This window comes from Geotrypetes seraphini, chromosome 1, assembly GCF_902459505.1.
Source record: "Geotrypetes seraphini chromosome 1, aGeoSer1.1, whole genome shotgun sequence".
NCBI lineage: Eukaryota > Metazoa > Chordata > Amphibia > Gymnophiona > Dermophiidae > Geotrypetes > Geotrypetes seraphini.
In genome coordinates, this window is record NC_047084.1 from 500,585,003 (window position 1) to 500,602,796 (window position 17,794).

The following is a 17,794-nucleotide window of genomic DNA, read 5'->3' on the forward strand; positions in this document are numbered from 1 at the left end:
AAACCACTCCCCTTTTAGGGGTTTCATATTATTCTAAAGGTCCAGAGTTATAGTCAGGCAGAATCATTAGATTCAGAAATACCAGTTTACAAAAATGCAAAGAGAAATCACAGAGTGCCCCTTAAGAAAATATCCAAGAATTAGCTCGAAGCAAGTAAAACTCAGAAGAGGAGAAGTAATATTAGCCATAGGAGAAAGATGACCGAGCTACAATACTGTGTGGTAGTGCTGCCCGATTCGAATCGGTTCACTTCGGGTGAATTGATTCGAATCGATTTAAAATTTAAAAAAAATTGGCTTCCCGATTCGGACCCTCCCCCCCTCGCCCCCTAAAGCAGGAGCAGCAGCGCTGCTCTTGCTGGCTGGCCGCTCCCGCACCTATTTTAGAGGGCGAGGAGGGTCAGTCGGGAAGTGCTGCAGTCTGGCTTCCCTCCTGGCCTCCCCGAAGGACTGCCCCTCTCCCCGAAGGACTGCCCAGCAATAAGGTAAACGGTTCAGGGAGGCCAGGAGCAACACGGAGGCCTTCCCGGGGGGGGGGGGGTGTCCTTCAGGGTAGCATTCTTTTGGGGGGCAGTCCTTCAAGGGGTGAGACAGGCCTTGGGGGGGGTGCAGGCCTTCAAGAGGGGAACAGGCCTTTAAGGGGGGGGGGACAGGCCAGGGATGGTGGTAAAGGTCTTCAGGGGGACAAGCAGGCCTTCGGGGGGGCAGTCCTTCAGTGGGTGGGACAGGTCTTGGGGGGGTGCAGGCCTTTAAGGGGTGAACAGGCCTTTAAGGGGGGTGCAGATCTTTAAGATGGGGGACAGGACTTCAAAGAGGGGACAGGCAAGGGAAGGTGGCATAGGCCTTCAAGGGGAACAGGCAGGCCTTCAAGGGGGAGGGACAGGCCTTCAGGGATGGGGGTACAGGCCTTCAGGGGGGAGGTGCAGGCCTTCAGTGGGGGACAGACCTTTGGGGGCAGCCCTAGTTTAGAAGTACACGGAAGGAGGGGTTCAAAGAGACGTGCATATGCTGGACTTTGGGGGAGAAGAAATTATGGGTCTAAAAATAGAGGAGAGGGAGAGAGATGATGGACAATGGGATTTAGGGAGGGAAGGAACAGAAAGGGGGAGAAGTTGGACACAAAGGATGGTGTGGGGGCGGGGGATAGAGATACTGGATAGGAGGGTAGTTGGGAAAAGAAAAGTAGAGATGGTGGACTCTGGGGTGGTGGGGAAGGAGGGAGAGATGCTGGATGAAAGGGTAGTTAAGAAAAGGTGGATCTGTGGAGGGAGACAAAAAAAATAAAGATGCCAGACCTCCGGGGGGAGGGAAAGGAAACAGAAGGGGAGGACAGAGATGGCAGATGGATGGTTAGCATTCAGAAAGAAGAAAGAAGGAGACCCTGGCAAGCAAGTTATCAGAAGACAACCAGAGCCTGGGACCAACAAGATTTGAATAATGACCATACAACAAAAGGTAGAAAAACTAATTTTATTTTCCATTTTGTGATTACAATATGTCAGATTTGAAACGTGTATCCTGCCAGAGCTGGTGTTAGACTGCAAACGTGGGCTAGGATTTAAGAGAGAGAGAGGAAAAGTGTTTTTTGTTTATACCACAGCGCCAGTGTGGTTAGGAGAAGGCAAAGGGGGTGAAGAGGCTATAAAATAAACCCACCAGGATATTTGAAAAAAAACAAACACCCAATTGGGCAGGAAAATCGAATCGAAAAACCAATTCAGTAGGCTGAATCGAATCAAAAATTTTTTTCCTGAATCGGGCAGCACTACTGTGTGGGGGAACCCAATGGCCCTGCTATCACTAATGCAAAATCTGAAAGCTATGATCCCAAGGGAAATCCCAAACTGTTCCCTGCTGTTGCTCTTCACATCCCAGTGAGAGAGCAGCACTTTATGGTCTCAGCCGAGATAGAAAGCAATAAGAAACTTATAGGTGTACTCACCATTTTAAAGAGATGACAGACCTGAAGCAGTTTGCAGGGGCTCAGAACTAATTCAGCTCCCTCCAAACTGTGGCCATACGCATTTAGAAGATGCTAAAAGATGTTTTTGTTTTTGATTTTTGCAAGGAGGGAGAATAGGACAGTGGCTTGGAAGGAGGGTAGAGTGAGAGGGATTTGTCACCACTAGATGTACTCCCTAATGTAGACATTGCTTAGCCTAAACACCCCCCGATTCACTAAACTGAGAAAGTCAGAACAGAAGCAAAGTAGCCAAGGCCAGGAGCTCATGAGAGACCATCTATCCATCTGCATGGAGATAAGAGAATACAGTACTGGCTTACCATCCTATACATAAGAGCTGTTTTGTGTTATCTATCTCTGCCTGCTGGTGGATGGTCATAACCCACTAATCTCTGGATTCAACTGCTGCTGAGGCAAGGATGTGTACATACTTTCATTCTGCATATTGTTTTTGCTTCCCCAAACACGATTCATTCCAAGACATTTATTTACATCAAACTATTTATTTGTATATACATTAGAATCTTAGTTATCCGGCACCCACGGGGATTGGTGGATACCAGATAACTGTTTTTCTAGTTAATTAAGAGTGTGTTAGAAACTTTGTCTAACACACTCTCAATTTCCCCTCACCCCGAAACACCAGCACAGCAGCAGTCCTGAGCTGCAAAGCCCTCCTCCCTCAAGCCCCAAAGTGGCAGAAGCAGGTTGCGGTCCTGAGTCGTGAACTCCCTTGCTCCCTCCTTCTATCCCTTCCTAGGGAGGTAGCCTCAAAACAAGGAGAGTTTTGCAGCTCAGGACCTTTGCTGCACTGGTGCTTCATGGTGGGAGGGAGGGGGGTTTGTAGCTGCTTTGAGGCTTGGGGGCTTGAGGGATAAAGGGGGATTTGCAGCTCAGGATGCTGCCGCTGGTGCTTCAGGGGACTTTTCTTTTCCACCGGTGATTTTTTTGCCAGTTGTGTGAGCTAGAGAATGACACGGTGGCGGTATAGCCGCGGGTAACCCGCCAAAACAGGGAACGAAAACTAGCAGTCGCTGCGGCGACGGGGACAAGGCCATTCACCGCCTCGTGGAGCGGTGAATGATCTTGTCCCCGCAGTGAGGCATGAAGGATCGCGCGGTCCCCGCAGCCCACACCCGCCTGCCCAATCGATCCTAGTGATTAGCCAGCTCTCTCCCTTCTCCTCACCTTAGTTTGTAGGTTTTCTTTTTCGGCGACCGGCACGCTATCAAAGAGCCGCGCACCCGCTGCTGCTCAGTTTCGATCTTCTGCTCTGACGCAACCGGAAACAGGAAGTTGCAGCAGAGCAGAAGATTGAACACTGAGCAGCCGCGCGTGCGCGGCTCTTTGGGAAAGCGTGCAGGTCGCCGAAAAAGAAAACCTACAAACTAAAGTGAGGAGAAGGGAGAGAGCTGGCTAAACACTAGGATCGATTAGGCAGGCGGGTGGGGGCTGCGGGGACCGTGCAATCACCTGTGTTCCCGGCTCAAACTGGAAGGAGGGAGTGAAAGGGAAAAGGATTCTGGGCCAAGGGGATGAAGATGGAAAGAAAAACCCACAGCAGGAAAGAAAGGGAAGGACAGGCAGGTGAGCCAGATGCTAGAAGCAGGGGGGGGAGGAAGAAAGAGGGAAAAAAGCTAGATGGGGTTGAAAAGAAAAGACACACTGGTACGGAAGAGGAAGATAGGAGGAAATCTGGACACAGGAAGGTAACAGAAAGAGGGGAAAATATGTGCATGGGGCATAGGGACAGAGACATAAAGGGGACATGCCATGGGGATGGTATATGGACACGGGGGGGGGGGGGGGGCAATGGCAGATACATAGGGGAGATATTAGAAATGGGGAAAATAGGAGCACAGAAGCGAGATGGTTTGTGGGGATGGGACAGGGACCGAGCTCGCAGGCTGCAGTGGCTTGCACAAATTACATTGTAAGGTGCCATGAAAATAAGAGGGAGGAAGGTAGATAGATAGGCCACGCGAGAGGAGCTGAAGGGTGGTAGAAAGGAACAGATGGTAAAGGAGGGAGGGAAGGGTGGTGGTGGTGGAAAGGAATAGGACAGACATTGAAGGAGGGTGGAGAGGAACAGACCCTGAAGGGAAATGTGGAAGACAGAATGGGAAGAAGACAGATGCCAGACTATGGGGGAGCGGAGGGAAGAAGATGGGTGCTAGACCAATTGGGGGGGGGGGGGGAAGGGAGAGGCACAGTAACAGCAAATGGAAGACGCAGAGAGAAGACACACAGTGGATGGAAGGAATTGAATGAGAAGATGTGGAAAGCAGAAACCAGACAACAAAGGTAGAAAAAAAATTCTATTTATTTATTTTTTGCTTTAGGATAAAGTAGTATATTAGTTGTGTTGATAAAAATTTATAAACAAAGCCCTGCCAGCTGAACATCTCTTTCTCTAGTTCAGCAGCAGGAACTTTGATTTATAAGAAAGGAATAAGCTAAATATTACAGTACTAAGGCTTATATGGATGCAGCGGGGACGGTGACGGGGCGGTGAATGGGATGGCGGTGACGGGGCGGTGAAGGGAACGGCGGTGACGGGGCGGTGTAGAGGATGGTGGGCCGGGGACGGGGTGGTGACGGGGACAGATTTTTTCCCCGTGTCATTCTCTAGTGTGAGCATCCCAGTTACTTGAGACTCTACTGTATATTAGATTTGTTATGCAATATAAAACACTGTGTATCTAATCTAGATTTATGAATCAGATCTTAAATAAAATAGTGAGTGATTTAAAAAAAAAAAAAAGGAAACCATTAGCATTTTCAGTTAATCCCCAAGAAAATCAAAATCAGGGCTGAAAGCTCTAAACAAACAAGTATTTTGGGCCTTCACCTTAACAAAAACATTTTAAAAACCCCTGACACAATCATAAACTTCCTCATTCCTAAACCTTCCTATAATAGCCACATCACTCCCTACCTGATCCCCTTCATCAATCAGGAATCAATCAGAAAGCACTGCTTCTTACCTGTTGCTGCAGCTGCCTTGTCAGCTGGAACTATGTAGAGCTGGTGATCTCACAAAACTATAATGGCCCTTATAGTTCTGACAGCAGAGGAAATCAGTCAGAGAAGGCAAGCAGCAGGTAAGAGGTTGCCGCTGGTTGATTTAGAGGCTGGGGGTGGGGGGTCAATAGACAAAGACTTGTGCAGCGACAGCAGCTCTATCCCACCCCTGCAGGATGGCAGTTGACTTACTTACCGTATTAGTTAAAAAAAGATATGATCGATCAGTAGTTACGAATGGATGTACATCACATAAGACAGCCCCCATCCACGCGTCTTCGGTGTCTGAGCACGTGCCTAGTTTGCCTTAATCCCGCCCTCCTCGGAATGGTACAATTCGCCAGAAACCACTAAAGTTTTCAGCAGCGCCCAGCAAAATCAGACGTTGCCCCGATCAGGCCCTGCGACGGGGGCCGAGGTTTATTTTACAGTCGCGAGATAATAGCATAACTTTCGAAACTACGAAATACCATGTTCTATATCCGTTACTGAAATCTGACATGATAACCGGCCAAGGGACAGGCTAACAACATCTGCGCAGCAAACCCAAAGTCCCTGGAAATCGCCCCGGACCCAACAGGAAGCCTCGCTCCCCTCGCCTCCCGCATTAAGCAGCGTAATGGAACGTGGGAGCCGCCGAAGGTCCCTAACTCGGCCTACGTGTATGAAAACCAAGGCGGCAAAAACAGCGCGTGTCTTCAGGCCAGGCCTGGCGACTCTTCTTAACTACCTTTACCACTGAAACTGTTTTTTTTAAGTCACCAGGAAGAAGGTCTGTAGTCAGCCGTGTCCCACCACGACCAACCCCCGGAGGGCAGCCGGGCGCGACCTCCCATGTGAAAAAAAAAAAAGAGGGGAGGCCGGAGCCGGCCGGCGAAAAAGAGCAGCATCCAAGGGAGTCTCTCACCCTTCGCTCTCACCTGCCGTACGGTGCTGTCCTCCGCCACCGCAAACTCCTCCTTCTCCTTGGGAGTCTTCACAGTGACTTTGATTATTCTAGTGTCCGTATCCGGGCTGTCGTTACTGTTGCTGCTGCTGCTACCGCCGCCGCCGGGGGGGACCTCGGCGCTCTCGGCCATGGCGCTGGCTGGATGTCTGCGCGCGCGTCTCTCCGGGACGCCTCCTGGCGCTGGATCCGGTCAGGCCACGGCGGGGGCGCGCACGCACTCACACACCCCAGCGCTCTTCCTAGCATAAACCGCAGTCTCCGGCAACTACGTCAGCTTCCCCCCCGTTCGCCCGCCTCTAGGGCATGCCGGGAAGTGGGCGCGCACGCAGAAAAAACCCCGGCGCCGTCATCGGATCTTTGAGCTGAGCGCTAGGGCGCAGAAAGTAAACGATTGGGTGTTTGGTTGTTTTTTTTTTATTTGCTTGGGAATAGTTTTTGTTGCTTTTATCGTATTTTGTTGTCTTATTTTGTGGCTTGGGAGGGGTTATGATCAAAGTAACAACAGAGTTCCTGTTTCTTTGTAAATTTTTTTTCCATTTGGGAATTTGGTTGCGAAAGACCAGGGAAAATACTAGAAGGGGGAGCTGAACCTCTGTTGACCCAGATGACAGCACTACGCAGGCGCAATAGTGGTTGTGCGCTGGACTCCTCCCCCTACAGTAAGCAGCAATTGAGCTCGGTAGATGGATGCCCCGCCCCTGACTAAGGTGCATCCGAGGACTTGGCGTTATGTGTTAGGCTGCTCTGAATATATATACAGTACTGTAATCCTGTTCGTGTTATTTGCTTGTTATACACAGAAATGTAACGGAATGTGTTATCCACAGCCTAGGGCAAGATAGCAAGTATTACCAAAACGCACTTAATCATCCCACGTTTCCCGAGCGACTTTTTTGCGTGGAAGAAATTAATGCATTTCTTGACTGACTTTTTCTAGTTAACATTTCTTTCTTTCAAAGCTTTGTAAATAAGGGCAGATAAAGAAACTTGTGTGGTCCAGTCCGCGGGGGGCAGAATGAGCTTGGGGGAAAATAGAGACGTGCCCAGAAAACTAAATATCTCTTAACTAGAGAATTGAATCCTTTAACATTTAGGGAAACAATAAACATAAAAGAATTGCCAGTGGTGGTGTGTGTGAACGTGTTATTCAAGAAACCAGATTCCTTTTAACGTTTAGGGTCAGCAATCTGTATCGCTCATTTGCAAACTCGTGTAGCGTGTGAGGTTTTAATTAAGAATCAGATTTTAAAAAATTTAAATTTTAATAATTTTAAAAAGATTTGGGGGCCATTGACAAGTTATTGCAATGATTAAACACCATTATCCATTGAAAGTACACTTATATTTAGGGGGAAGGGGAGGGTATAAAGTTATATTAAGGTTCAATCAATTGATAATATTTATATGATTTTTTTGATTAAAATATTTGTGGGGAGGGGAGGGTATAAATGTATGTTTTTAAGATGTTGTTAAAAGTAATACAAGAGATGTTTATAAGGTTTAAATGATGTAATATTGTGTTATTGATGTAAGATGGAAAAATGAATAAAGAATTTGGAAAAAAAAAAGTATCAGATTGTTCTTGGAATGATGCTGGATGGCTAACTGAAACTTAAATCAGGTGGTTATGGTTGTTAGAACCTGCTTCTTTGTTACTATCCCTAGTTCTGAGTTTCACATTGTTCAAAGTCTTGCTTTATCCAAATTGGACTATTGTAGCTGCTTATATCTGGGTTTCTAGTACAGTAGGCACAAAATGCTGGAACAGGTGGGTTGTGACCCTCTGATCACAAGATCTTGTGTAGAGAGCCTCGTTTACATTTTTTTGCTCTGCCTCCCCTCACTCTGGGCGAGGGGTGTCAAAGTCCCTCCTCGAGGGCCCTAGTCCAGTCGGGTTTTCAGGATTTCCCCAATGAATAAGCAGGAGATCTATTAGCATACAATGAAAGCAGTGCATGCAAATAGATCTCATGCATATTCATTAGGGAAATCCTGAAAACCCGACTGGATTGCGGCTCTGGGCTGTCCTGTAACTCCTCAGGTATACTCTCTATATGTGAGATGGTAGAAGCCTGTGTGTTCTGTATTTTTACATTTAATATTGAGTTTCTAATGTGGTCATGAGGATTTTTGGTGCTGTAGAGACTCTCACTTTCAGTACCATCTCTGGTGACTTGGCCTGCCTGCATTAACAGTCGGGAGAACAGGGACCAGTCCCTTGGGAGTAAGGCTCACTCCAGATTTTGTCTGCAGAGAGCTTGAGTGCAGGCTGAGTGGTCCCATGGAAGTTTTTCACCAGGATTGGGTGCCGACTACGTTTCTTCCCCCAAACTTCGTGCATAGGTTCCAGTGGAGGTCCCGGTCCAGCTGGTTGGACTGAGGGGCAGTCCAAAGAAGCAAGTTATCGGGTTTCCAGGCTTGTCTGAGGCAGAAGTTGTTTGGCTGCTGTTTCAGCCCTTTTGCAGCTTTCAGTATGGCACAATAGGTAAGACTGTGACAGCCTATGAGAAAAATATGGTGGGGTGGGGGGTCTCCCAAAGTGAATTTTTACGGTTTTGGGAGCTAGTGACAAATTTCTTATCCCTTATTTAGCTCCCACAGGCCCAGTCCTAAAACCGCTGCTTTGGTGGCCATCTTGTATTTCCCAATTTTGGAATAAAAGCCTCTATCTGCCCCAGAACACCTCAATTTGGCTTAAAATCGGTCTAGGTCAGTGGTCTCAAACTCAAACCCTTTGCAGGGCCACATTTTGGACTTGTAGGTACTTGGAGGGCCTCAGAAATAAATAGTTAATGTCTTATTAAAGAAATGACAATTTTGCATGAGGTAAAACTCTTTATAGTTTATAAATCTTTCCTTGTGGCTATGTCTTAATAATAATATTGTCACTTATAACTAAGGAGACATATGATCAAGAAACTTTTATTTAACTTTTGTGATTATGATAAACATACCGAGGGCCTCAAAATAGTACCTGGCAGGCCGCATGTGGCCCCCGGACCGCGTGTTTGAGACCACTGGTCTAGGTGGACTTAAGCCAGATTTGCACTGGCTGGCTAGCAAAGGACTGTCCATGTGCCACTGGCATAGTCCCTTCTAGTCCCTTTGATGGTCCTAGATAGCTTGAGTTCCGAGTCAGAAAGCCTGGCTGAAGCTGGGAAATGGTGAAAATATGTCCCCGGCGAACACAGCCGTGCATCTGCTGTTAACCCCCCGAGTGGAGCACAGGAGCACCTACAAAGAACCCTCTGGGTGTCCTGGGCTGGCCTTTGCTCCAGAATTTATAAATATGATGTATGAAGTGTATTTAAATTACAGTGGTAACGAGTACTTCCGCTTGCACCAAGGAATGGAGTGGCATTCTTGCCTTAAAACAGCTTAATGCTGGTTACCCTCCAACTACAACAACTTGCTAGGCATCCATAAAATCTGCTCAGGGTCAGCAATAGTGCCTGAGAATTTTATGAATGTACATGGCAACAAAAACCCTGCACAAAGACAAAACTAACACGCGGGTGGCGGAGACCAAGATGGCAGAGCCAAAACAACCAGTGAGTACATCATTGGGCTCGGTTTGGACAGCGGAGTTGGTGGCATAGATTACAGCGACAGTTGAGACAACCCTCAACAAGAAACTACAACAGCTAGTCAACAGAATGGAGGAAGCCCATAAACAGCTCAACAGAGTGGGTCTTGAAATAGATGCCCACCAACACTGCACAAGTGAGCTGGAAGATCGGTCACATTTAATAGAACAGACCCAGGAGGCCCTTGGAAAATGGATGGCAGCCTTAGAAGACAAGATAGAGGATCTCGAAAATCATTCAAGGAGGAACAAGCTCCGATTATTGGGCCTACCAGAGGCTATCCCTGAAGGTAGTTCGTGGGGCTTCCTGGAGGACTGGTTGCCAAAGGTATTAAATTTAGAAGATTGGCTGGGGCCTAAAAAAGAGGGCTTGCAGATGCTACGTGTGGTGATCCTGTATATTTTGAACTTTGCACATAAGCACCTTATTCTACAGAGACTCCATAATCACTCAAAGCTGAAATATGAAAATAATAGGATGCTATGCTTTCAAGATTATTCGCTGGCCGTGCAAACACACAGAAGGGCCTTTTCTCCCATATGTTTGGCATTATACAAATAGATGATTAAATTCTCTCTGCTATATCCTGCTAAATTGAAAGATCAACTTGGAGGGTCTATGAACTTTTATGAAACGGTGTCGGACACGAAAACCTTTCTGGAGAAGCTTAAAGAGAATCATATGACATGAGTCTTGTGAGAACTATTAGATCCCATTGAGTGAATGTACATCCAGGAATGGATGGAAAAACTACGGCTTCATAAATCATGGCAGGATTGAGGGGGGGTTGCTGTGTGATATCTCACACCCCATTGTTGTCTTATATAGGGTAGCAACAGAGTGAAAGCCATTTTAATGCAATTACCCTTGTAAACTGCATGGAGGACCACTCATGGTATTATCTAAGGTTGTATAGTGGTTATGGTTAAAATATTGACCTGGAATGTGAGATCGGTCACATCTCCCATTAAACGTAGGAAATTACTCCATACTATGCATAATCAACAAATAGACATTGCCCTCATACAAGAAACCCATCTACCTTCAGAGGAAATTTCACACATGGTGGGTGGGGGATATGGTAGAAGCTCCAGCTGTGGGGAGGAAGACAGGGGTGCTTATCCTTTTTCACAAACGCCTTGTGGTAGAGAAACATCAGGTAGTTGTCGACCCCATGGGAAGGTATGTAATAGCAATGGTCACGGTAGACAGAACACCTTACTTATTATGTAACTTATATGCACCTAACACATATGATAAGTCCTTCTTTTGATCCATCATCAACAAGATCCATGATATGATAGGTTCCTTCTGGCTAGTTATTTGGGGGGGGGGACTTTAACTGTGTGGCAGACCCAGAGTTAGATAGATCAGGTCCCTCATCCTCTCTTTCTGAACATATGCTCGCGGGGGGGAGGGGGGCGGTCTCCTTGGTGTACAAAGCTCTGGAAGTGATAGATGTGTGCAGAGTATTACACCCATTGGTGTGCGATTATACCCATCTCTTTAGAATGTAGGGTCATGAAATGGTTAACTGTTGTTTAAAATATTGCTCTGGCCTACATAGCTGAAAACAGTGTACAATCTACTGACCTCATCTGCCTAAAATGTATGTCCCTACCTTACCACATTGTAAGCTAAATAGCTAAGAGTTTGAGCCATGATGTACCCTGCCCTTCTGTACATTTAACATTTAGAACTGTAAGAGTTAGATAAGTGACCTGCTAGTGTGAGCTTAGAACCAATGAGTGTTAAGAAAAGTAACACGTGAAAAGCTTTTTCTAGAATTCAGTTGTATAGCCAGAAAAATGAATAAATATCTCTGTTAACTTCCTGATTTCGGCACTTCTGAGCCAGCTTGGAGTTCAGGGGTCCAGCATGCATTCTGTAATAAATTTCTTGTACTTTCTTCACGCCTCTGACTTTGTGTGTCCAAGTGACCTTTCAAGAGCAGTGTTTCTCAATTTCTTCAAGCCAAGTACCCCCTAAGACTAACATGTCAACTGAGTACCCCACCTCCATAATAATAGTACTAATTGTAATGCAATTTCTTCCATTCATTTTTCATATTCACACAATATAATCTTATAAATACATAATGGTACCCATAAAAAAAGCACACTGTATGCAAAGAAAATGTTGATTATCATTTATATTTGGGAGGTTTTCAAAGAAGTTAAGACAGATGACTTTAAAATATGCAATGTCACCTCAGTAACAACTATAGAAAAATAAACAAATATAGTGCAAAATATAGACAGCAGATATAAATTCGCTCACTACCTTTAAAATAAAATCATTTTTCCACTTTCTGACTGTGCATCCAATATTTCTTTCTGCTTCCTGCACACTTCCTCTTCTCCGGCCCTTATTCCCTTCCCCAACCAACATCTCTGTCTCTCCGTGAGTCCAACTTTTCTTCCTCTCTCCTCTACTCCTATTGGCAACAAGTCTTCCTCTCTCTCTCACTATCCATATGTCTTTCTCTCATGACATCCTTTGCTGCAAAGGGAATGGGGAGAGAGCCAGGGTGAATCTCTCCCACCCCTTCTACTGCCACATCCAACATTTCTCCCCCTCTCATCCCCCGGATCATGTGCATTTTTCACCACTACCTGCCAGCCCCATTTCTCCTTCTATCACCCCTCTCTTGCACCATGCTACATATCTCCCTCCATCACTATGTCCAACATTTCTTCCCCTTGCATCCCCTTCAATCTGTCCCTCTGTTCGCTCTCCACCAGCATATCCAACATTTCTCCCTCTCATCCTTCTCTTCCCCTTGCATCTCTACCTCACTCCTCTCTCTCGGCCTAATTTTCCTCTTCCTTTCCCCATGTACACCATCTCTTTCCTTCTCACACATTCATGCCCAACAATTCTCCCTTTCTATTCCCTCCCTTCTATGTCCCAAGTTAGTGCCCCTTCCTTCTGTGCCCCAAGTTTGTGCCCCCCTCCCTGCCTTTGTCCCAAAATCGTGCCTCGTCCATGTCCTAATTCGCTCCTTCCCCCAGATCATGTCCCCTCCCTTACTTTCTCGCTATAAGGTCGCATTCGCTTCCTTCAAGGCCGTCTAACTGGGTTGCTCCTTCTGGGCACTTGTTGCAGGGATACATGGGCAGCGGCTCACACACTGCACATGTCTGACTCGCAAGTCTTCCCTCTGATGTCAGCAAGAAGGCTTCCGATTCAGCCATGTGTAGTGTGAAAGAGCTGCTGTGTCCCTGCAACAAGTGCCACTGAAAGCAGGAAGGAACAGCCCACCTAGAAGGAGATAACTGGGATCCCCCACTGACCTGAAAGGCTTTCCTCCAACGTCAGCTCTGATATCGAAGAGAAGCCTGGGTCTACTTCGGTAGAGGAGGGTGGGCAGGAAGGAGGGAATGGGATCCCCAGTGGCAACAGCAGCGGCTTTGGCGAAGAGGGGCAGGCAGTAAGGAGGGCATGGGATCCTCGGTGGTGGCCATTGAGGAAGGAGGGCAGGAGACCTGCGCAGTGCCATGTACCGTGAACAAGTAGCTTGCGTACCGCGTGTTGAGAAATACTGGTGTAGAACAGGTAAAAGTTAATTATTTTTTTTACTCTTTAAAAAATTCTAAAGACGGTACTTTTAAAACCAATAGGAGGAAATTTTTTTTTTTTTACTGGAACACATTACCAGAGGATGTTGTAACAGCAGTTAAAAGTAGCTGGATTTAAAAAAAGGTTTAGACAGACATGGAAGAAGTTAGTGATTGCTCTGGGATCGGTAGAATGGAATGTTGCTACTATTTGGGTTTCTGCCATGTACTTGTGATCTGGATTGTACACTCTGGAACCAGGATACTGGGCTAGATGGACATTGGTCTGCTCCAGTATGGCTATTCTTATGTTCACAGGTCTAAGAGTTGATAACTGCTGGCAAAGCCTGTACTGGGGTCAGTGGCGTACCAAGGAGGGGGGCGGGAGGGGCGGTCCACCCCGGGTGCCAGCCCTGAGGGGGTGCTCCCGGCCTTGCCGTTCAGTCCCCCCCACCCCCGAAGGACCGCTTGCCCCACTGACCTTCCTGCACCACCTGTGAAGCAGCCTGCAGCGTCAGCGATCCCTGAACTGCTTAGGCGCTGCTTCCTGCGCCGCGGTCCCGCCCCTCCTCTGATGTCAGAGGAGGGGCGGGACCGCGGCGCAGGAAGCAGCGCCTAAGCAGTTCAGGGATCGCTGACGCTGCGGGCTGCTTCACAGGTGGTGCAGGAAGGTCAGTGGGGCAAGCGGTCCTTCGGGGGTGGGGGGGACTGAACGGCAAGGCCGGGAGCATAGGTAGTGCTGCTTCATAGGTGGTGCGGGGAGGCCAGGGGGGCGAGCGGTCCTTCGGGGTGGGGCGGGCGGGCAAGCAGGCAGGCTTTCAAGGGGGAGGGGGGTGACAGGCAGGCAGGCAGGCAGGCCTTCAAGGGGGGACAGGCCTTCAAGGGGGGGGGGACAGGCAGGCCTTCAAGGGGGGAGGCAGGCCTTCAAGGGGGAGGGACAGGCCTTCAAGGGGGGGGCAGGCAGCCTTCAAGGGGGGGACAGGCCTACAAGGGGGTGGGACAGGCCTTCAAGGGGGGGACGGGCCTTCAGGGGGGGTGCAGGCCTTAATGGAGGGTGCAGGCCTTCGGGGGGGGTGCAGGACTTCGGGGGGTGCAGACCTTCAAGGGGGGGGACAGGCCTTCAAGGGGGGGGGACAGGCCTTCAAGGGGGGGACAAGCCTACAAGGGGGTGGAACAGGCCTTCAAGGGGGGTGCAGGCCTTCGGGGGGGTGCAGACCTTCAAGGGGGTGCAGGCCTTCAAGTGGGGGGACATGCCTTTGGGGGGGGGGTGCAGGCCTTTGGGGGGTGCAGACCTTCAAGGGGGGGGACAGGCCTTCAAGGGGGGGGACAGGCAGGCAGGCCTACAAGGGGGGACAGGCCTACAAGGGGGAGACAGGCAGGCAGGCAGGCCTTCAAGGGGGGAGACAGGCCTACAAGGGGGTGGGACAGGCCTTCAAGGGGGGTGCAGGCCTTTAAGGGGGTACAGGCCTTTGGGGGGGACCCTGGTTTAGAAGTACACGGAGGGAAGGGGGTGTTCAAAGAGACGTGCATATGCCAAACTTTGGGGGGGAAGAAGAAATAATGGGTCTGAAAATAGAGGAGAGGGAGAGAGATGATGGACCATGGGATTTAGGGAGAGAAGGAACAGAAAGGGAGGGAAACTGGACACAAGGGATGGTGTGGAGGAGTGATAGAGATACTGGAAAGGAGGGTAATTGGGAAAAGAAAGGGAGAGATGGTGGACTCTGGGGTGGTGGGGAAGGAGGGAGAGATGCCGGATGAAAGGGTAGTTAAGAAAAGGTGGATCTGTGGAGGGAGATGAAAAAAAGGAAAGATGCCAGACTTCCTGGGGAGGGAAGGGAAATGGAAAGAGAGGACAGAGTTGACAGATGGATGGTTAGCATGCAGAAAGAAGGAGACCCTGGCAAGCAAGTTATCAGAAGAAAACCAGAGCCTTGGACCAACAAGATTTGAAATATAACCAGACAACAAAAGGTAGAAAAATTAATTTTATTTTCTGTTTTGTGATTATAATATGTCAGATTTGAAGTATCCTGCCAGAGCTGGTGTTGGACTGCAAACGTGAGCTAGGATTTAACAGAGAGAGGAAAAGTCCTTTTTGTTTCTTTATTTTATTTACACCACAGCGCCAGTGTGGTTAGGAGAAGCCAAAGGGGGTGAAAAAGCTATAAAACCCACCAGGAGTTTTGAAAAAAATCACCCAACTGGGCAGGAAAATCGAATTGAAAAACCAATTCAATAGGCTGAATCGAATCAAAATTTTTTTTCCTGAATCTGGCAGCATTAGTTTGCGCTACTGTCTTAGACTTTAGGACCTGGGATTGGGTAGAGATTGCATCCTCAGTACTTTATAATGCAAGTGAAACGAGGATTTGGTCAGACTTTTGAAGGGTCTGCAGAAAAAAAATATTGTATAGGCCGGGGACATGAGACAGCAGGAAATGGGAACTTTTCTTCCTTCTATTTTTGTGAATGGAAGGGCTGAGGATGTCAGAGAGTTCAGTTAAAATATGTGCTTTATAAGAAAATATAATAACGTGTTTTATAAAGTTTATAGCATAGCTGGCCTACCCAGTGAGGTGTTCCTAGTGGTGGTGGTGGCAGCGTGTCAATGTGTTGAGAGGAAGAGGTAGTCTGGGAAATTCTGCTGAGCAAACTCCGGGCCCATTTCCACCCCCCAGTTAGTCCACTCCACTCAACTGGTTCACACACTGAGTGGGTCTTTGGGTGTTGTTTTGGGATCTCTTCCAGTGGTTTATCAGTATCTCCTTCTGGTCCAAGGAAGGAAACTTTGTTATCCTTAGCATTGACCTACAGAATATGTTTGTAACAGCGCTGCTTGTGTGGCATTAGGCTATGTAGTGATCGAAAGAAAAAAACAGACCTTTGCACATTTTTGCACTATATGGTGGGTGTATGAGGAGATTCACATTTCCTGCACAGCTAAGTCCATGTGAAGTTACCTTGTGCTGTATTTGACATCTAGCAAGGTCTCTGTTTGAAAGGAAAGATCTAAACGTAAAAATGAAGTGGCCAGAAGTTATGGTAAAAGCAGATAGTGTAGCTGGTTTTAAGAAAGATTTGGACAAATTCCTGGAGGAAAAGTCCATAATCTGTTATTAAGACATGGGGAAAGTGTCTGCTTGCCCTGGATCGGTAGCATGGAATGTTGCTACTCTTTGGGTTTTGACCAGGTATTAGTGTCCTGGATTGGCTACCATGAGAATGGGCTACTGGGCATGATGGACCATTGGTCTGACCCAGTTAGGCTATTCTTATGTTATGTTCTCACTTCTTATTTTAATGTATTTTTTTTCTGGAAACTTATCAGTGTTTTTTATAATGGGAACAAAAATGGAAGAGAATTAATGTGTGTGGGATGAGGGGGTAACTAATTTCTTCAGCTAAATAATTCAATCCACTTCAAACAGACATAGGAGAACTCACGCACCATTCACACACCCTCCAACCAAAAACGTCAAAAGAAAAAAAACTGTTCGACAACCTCCTAGCCATTCGAGCTGCAACACTCGACCCCCAACTCTACAACCAATTGACATCAACCACAGACTGCAAAACCTTCAAAAAGAAATAAAAACCCTTCAATTCAAAAAAAACATAAAACCGAACTAACACAATCAGAAATGTCCCAAGCATCACCTGCAACTACTCCATATGTACTTCTGATGTCATGACAATTCAGACATAATTTATTTTATGTTATGTTTGGAATATAAGAAAATTTTCACTGCCTGTTTCTATTCTGACCATTTATTCCGTTTCATGGTCATTACAAAAAATATTTTTTTACATGGGGGGGGGGGTGTAAAAAAATGATGGGCCCCGGGTGCCACATACCCTAGGTACGCCACTGGCTGGGGTTGTCCTCGGTGATTGCAAGACAGGTTTGTGGTGGCCACTGAGGAAGCCAAAGGTTGTGACAAGTATCCAAACCTAGGTGGAGTGGCCATTGAAATAGCACCCAATCCTTGCAAAGGGGTTCCTGCCACGGCCAAAAGTCAGGGTCCTCACCTGGCCCTATAGGCTTCAGTGCCCTGCAGCTACCCAATGCATGATGGCAACAGTGACTTCACCATTAGTAATGAGGAGGCAGAGAAAAATGCCAGAGCCTTGAGCAGAATGCATTCCTTAGTAGCTTGAAGGACAAAATGTTATAATGAAATCATGAGCCAGGCACTGGACTTGAGTTGCTCTTCCAGACTTGCATCAAGCAGTTGTCCCACTTCAATGTTCAGAGCATCCTGTTTGTTCAGCTGTTACAACCTTGTGTAGGAAAACAAAATAACATTACTACTGGCTCCTTCTGACCCATCTTGTGTCTTGCCTCTGCATGCATTGGTGATTTTAAAGTGTTCACCTCTGTGGGTTGGGTTTGGTTCTTTATAAAGTACTGACAGCCATTTCAGTGAAGAGGTGGGGCTAAGGGAGGTAAAATGCCTGCAGACCAATTTGATGCCCTTCTCCCCTACTCGGGACTTAAAATTCAACAAGGTGTTAAGGACTTATTTATATATTTATACATCTGTTGATATGACTGAGAAGGTGAGTGTGATTGTCTCTTGGGGTTCTGGCTGGCTTATGCTTGGAAAATGTGCTGCTATTGTAAGGCCCATCCACATGCATGTGAGGATGTGAAGCTGAAAAAGCAATTAAAATTGTGATATTCTTCAGGGAAGTGTGAAACCAAACG

The 17,794-nt window shown here is 47.3% G+C and overlaps 1 protein-coding gene across 2 annotated transcripts in view; it reads right to left on the reverse strand.

The window, feature by feature from the left end:
• UBQLN1 (ubiquilin 1) overlaps nucleotides 1–6,307 on the reverse strand; it is a 126,441-nt gene extending 120,134 nt beyond the window's left edge. The window contains exon 1 of one of the 2 annotated variants that reach the window (XM_033927563.1): nucleotides 5,908–6,307. In XM_033927563.1, coding sequence (XP_033783454.1) covers nucleotides 5,908–6,066 — 159 coding nt within the window. In that variant the 5' untranslated portion in view covers nucleotides 6,067–6,307. The remainder of the gene's footprint in view (nucleotides 1–5,907) is intronic. The other variant, XM_033927554.1, reaches the window with a different exon arrangement.
• Between the last annotated feature and the right edge of the window lie 11,487 nt (nucleotides 6,308–17,794).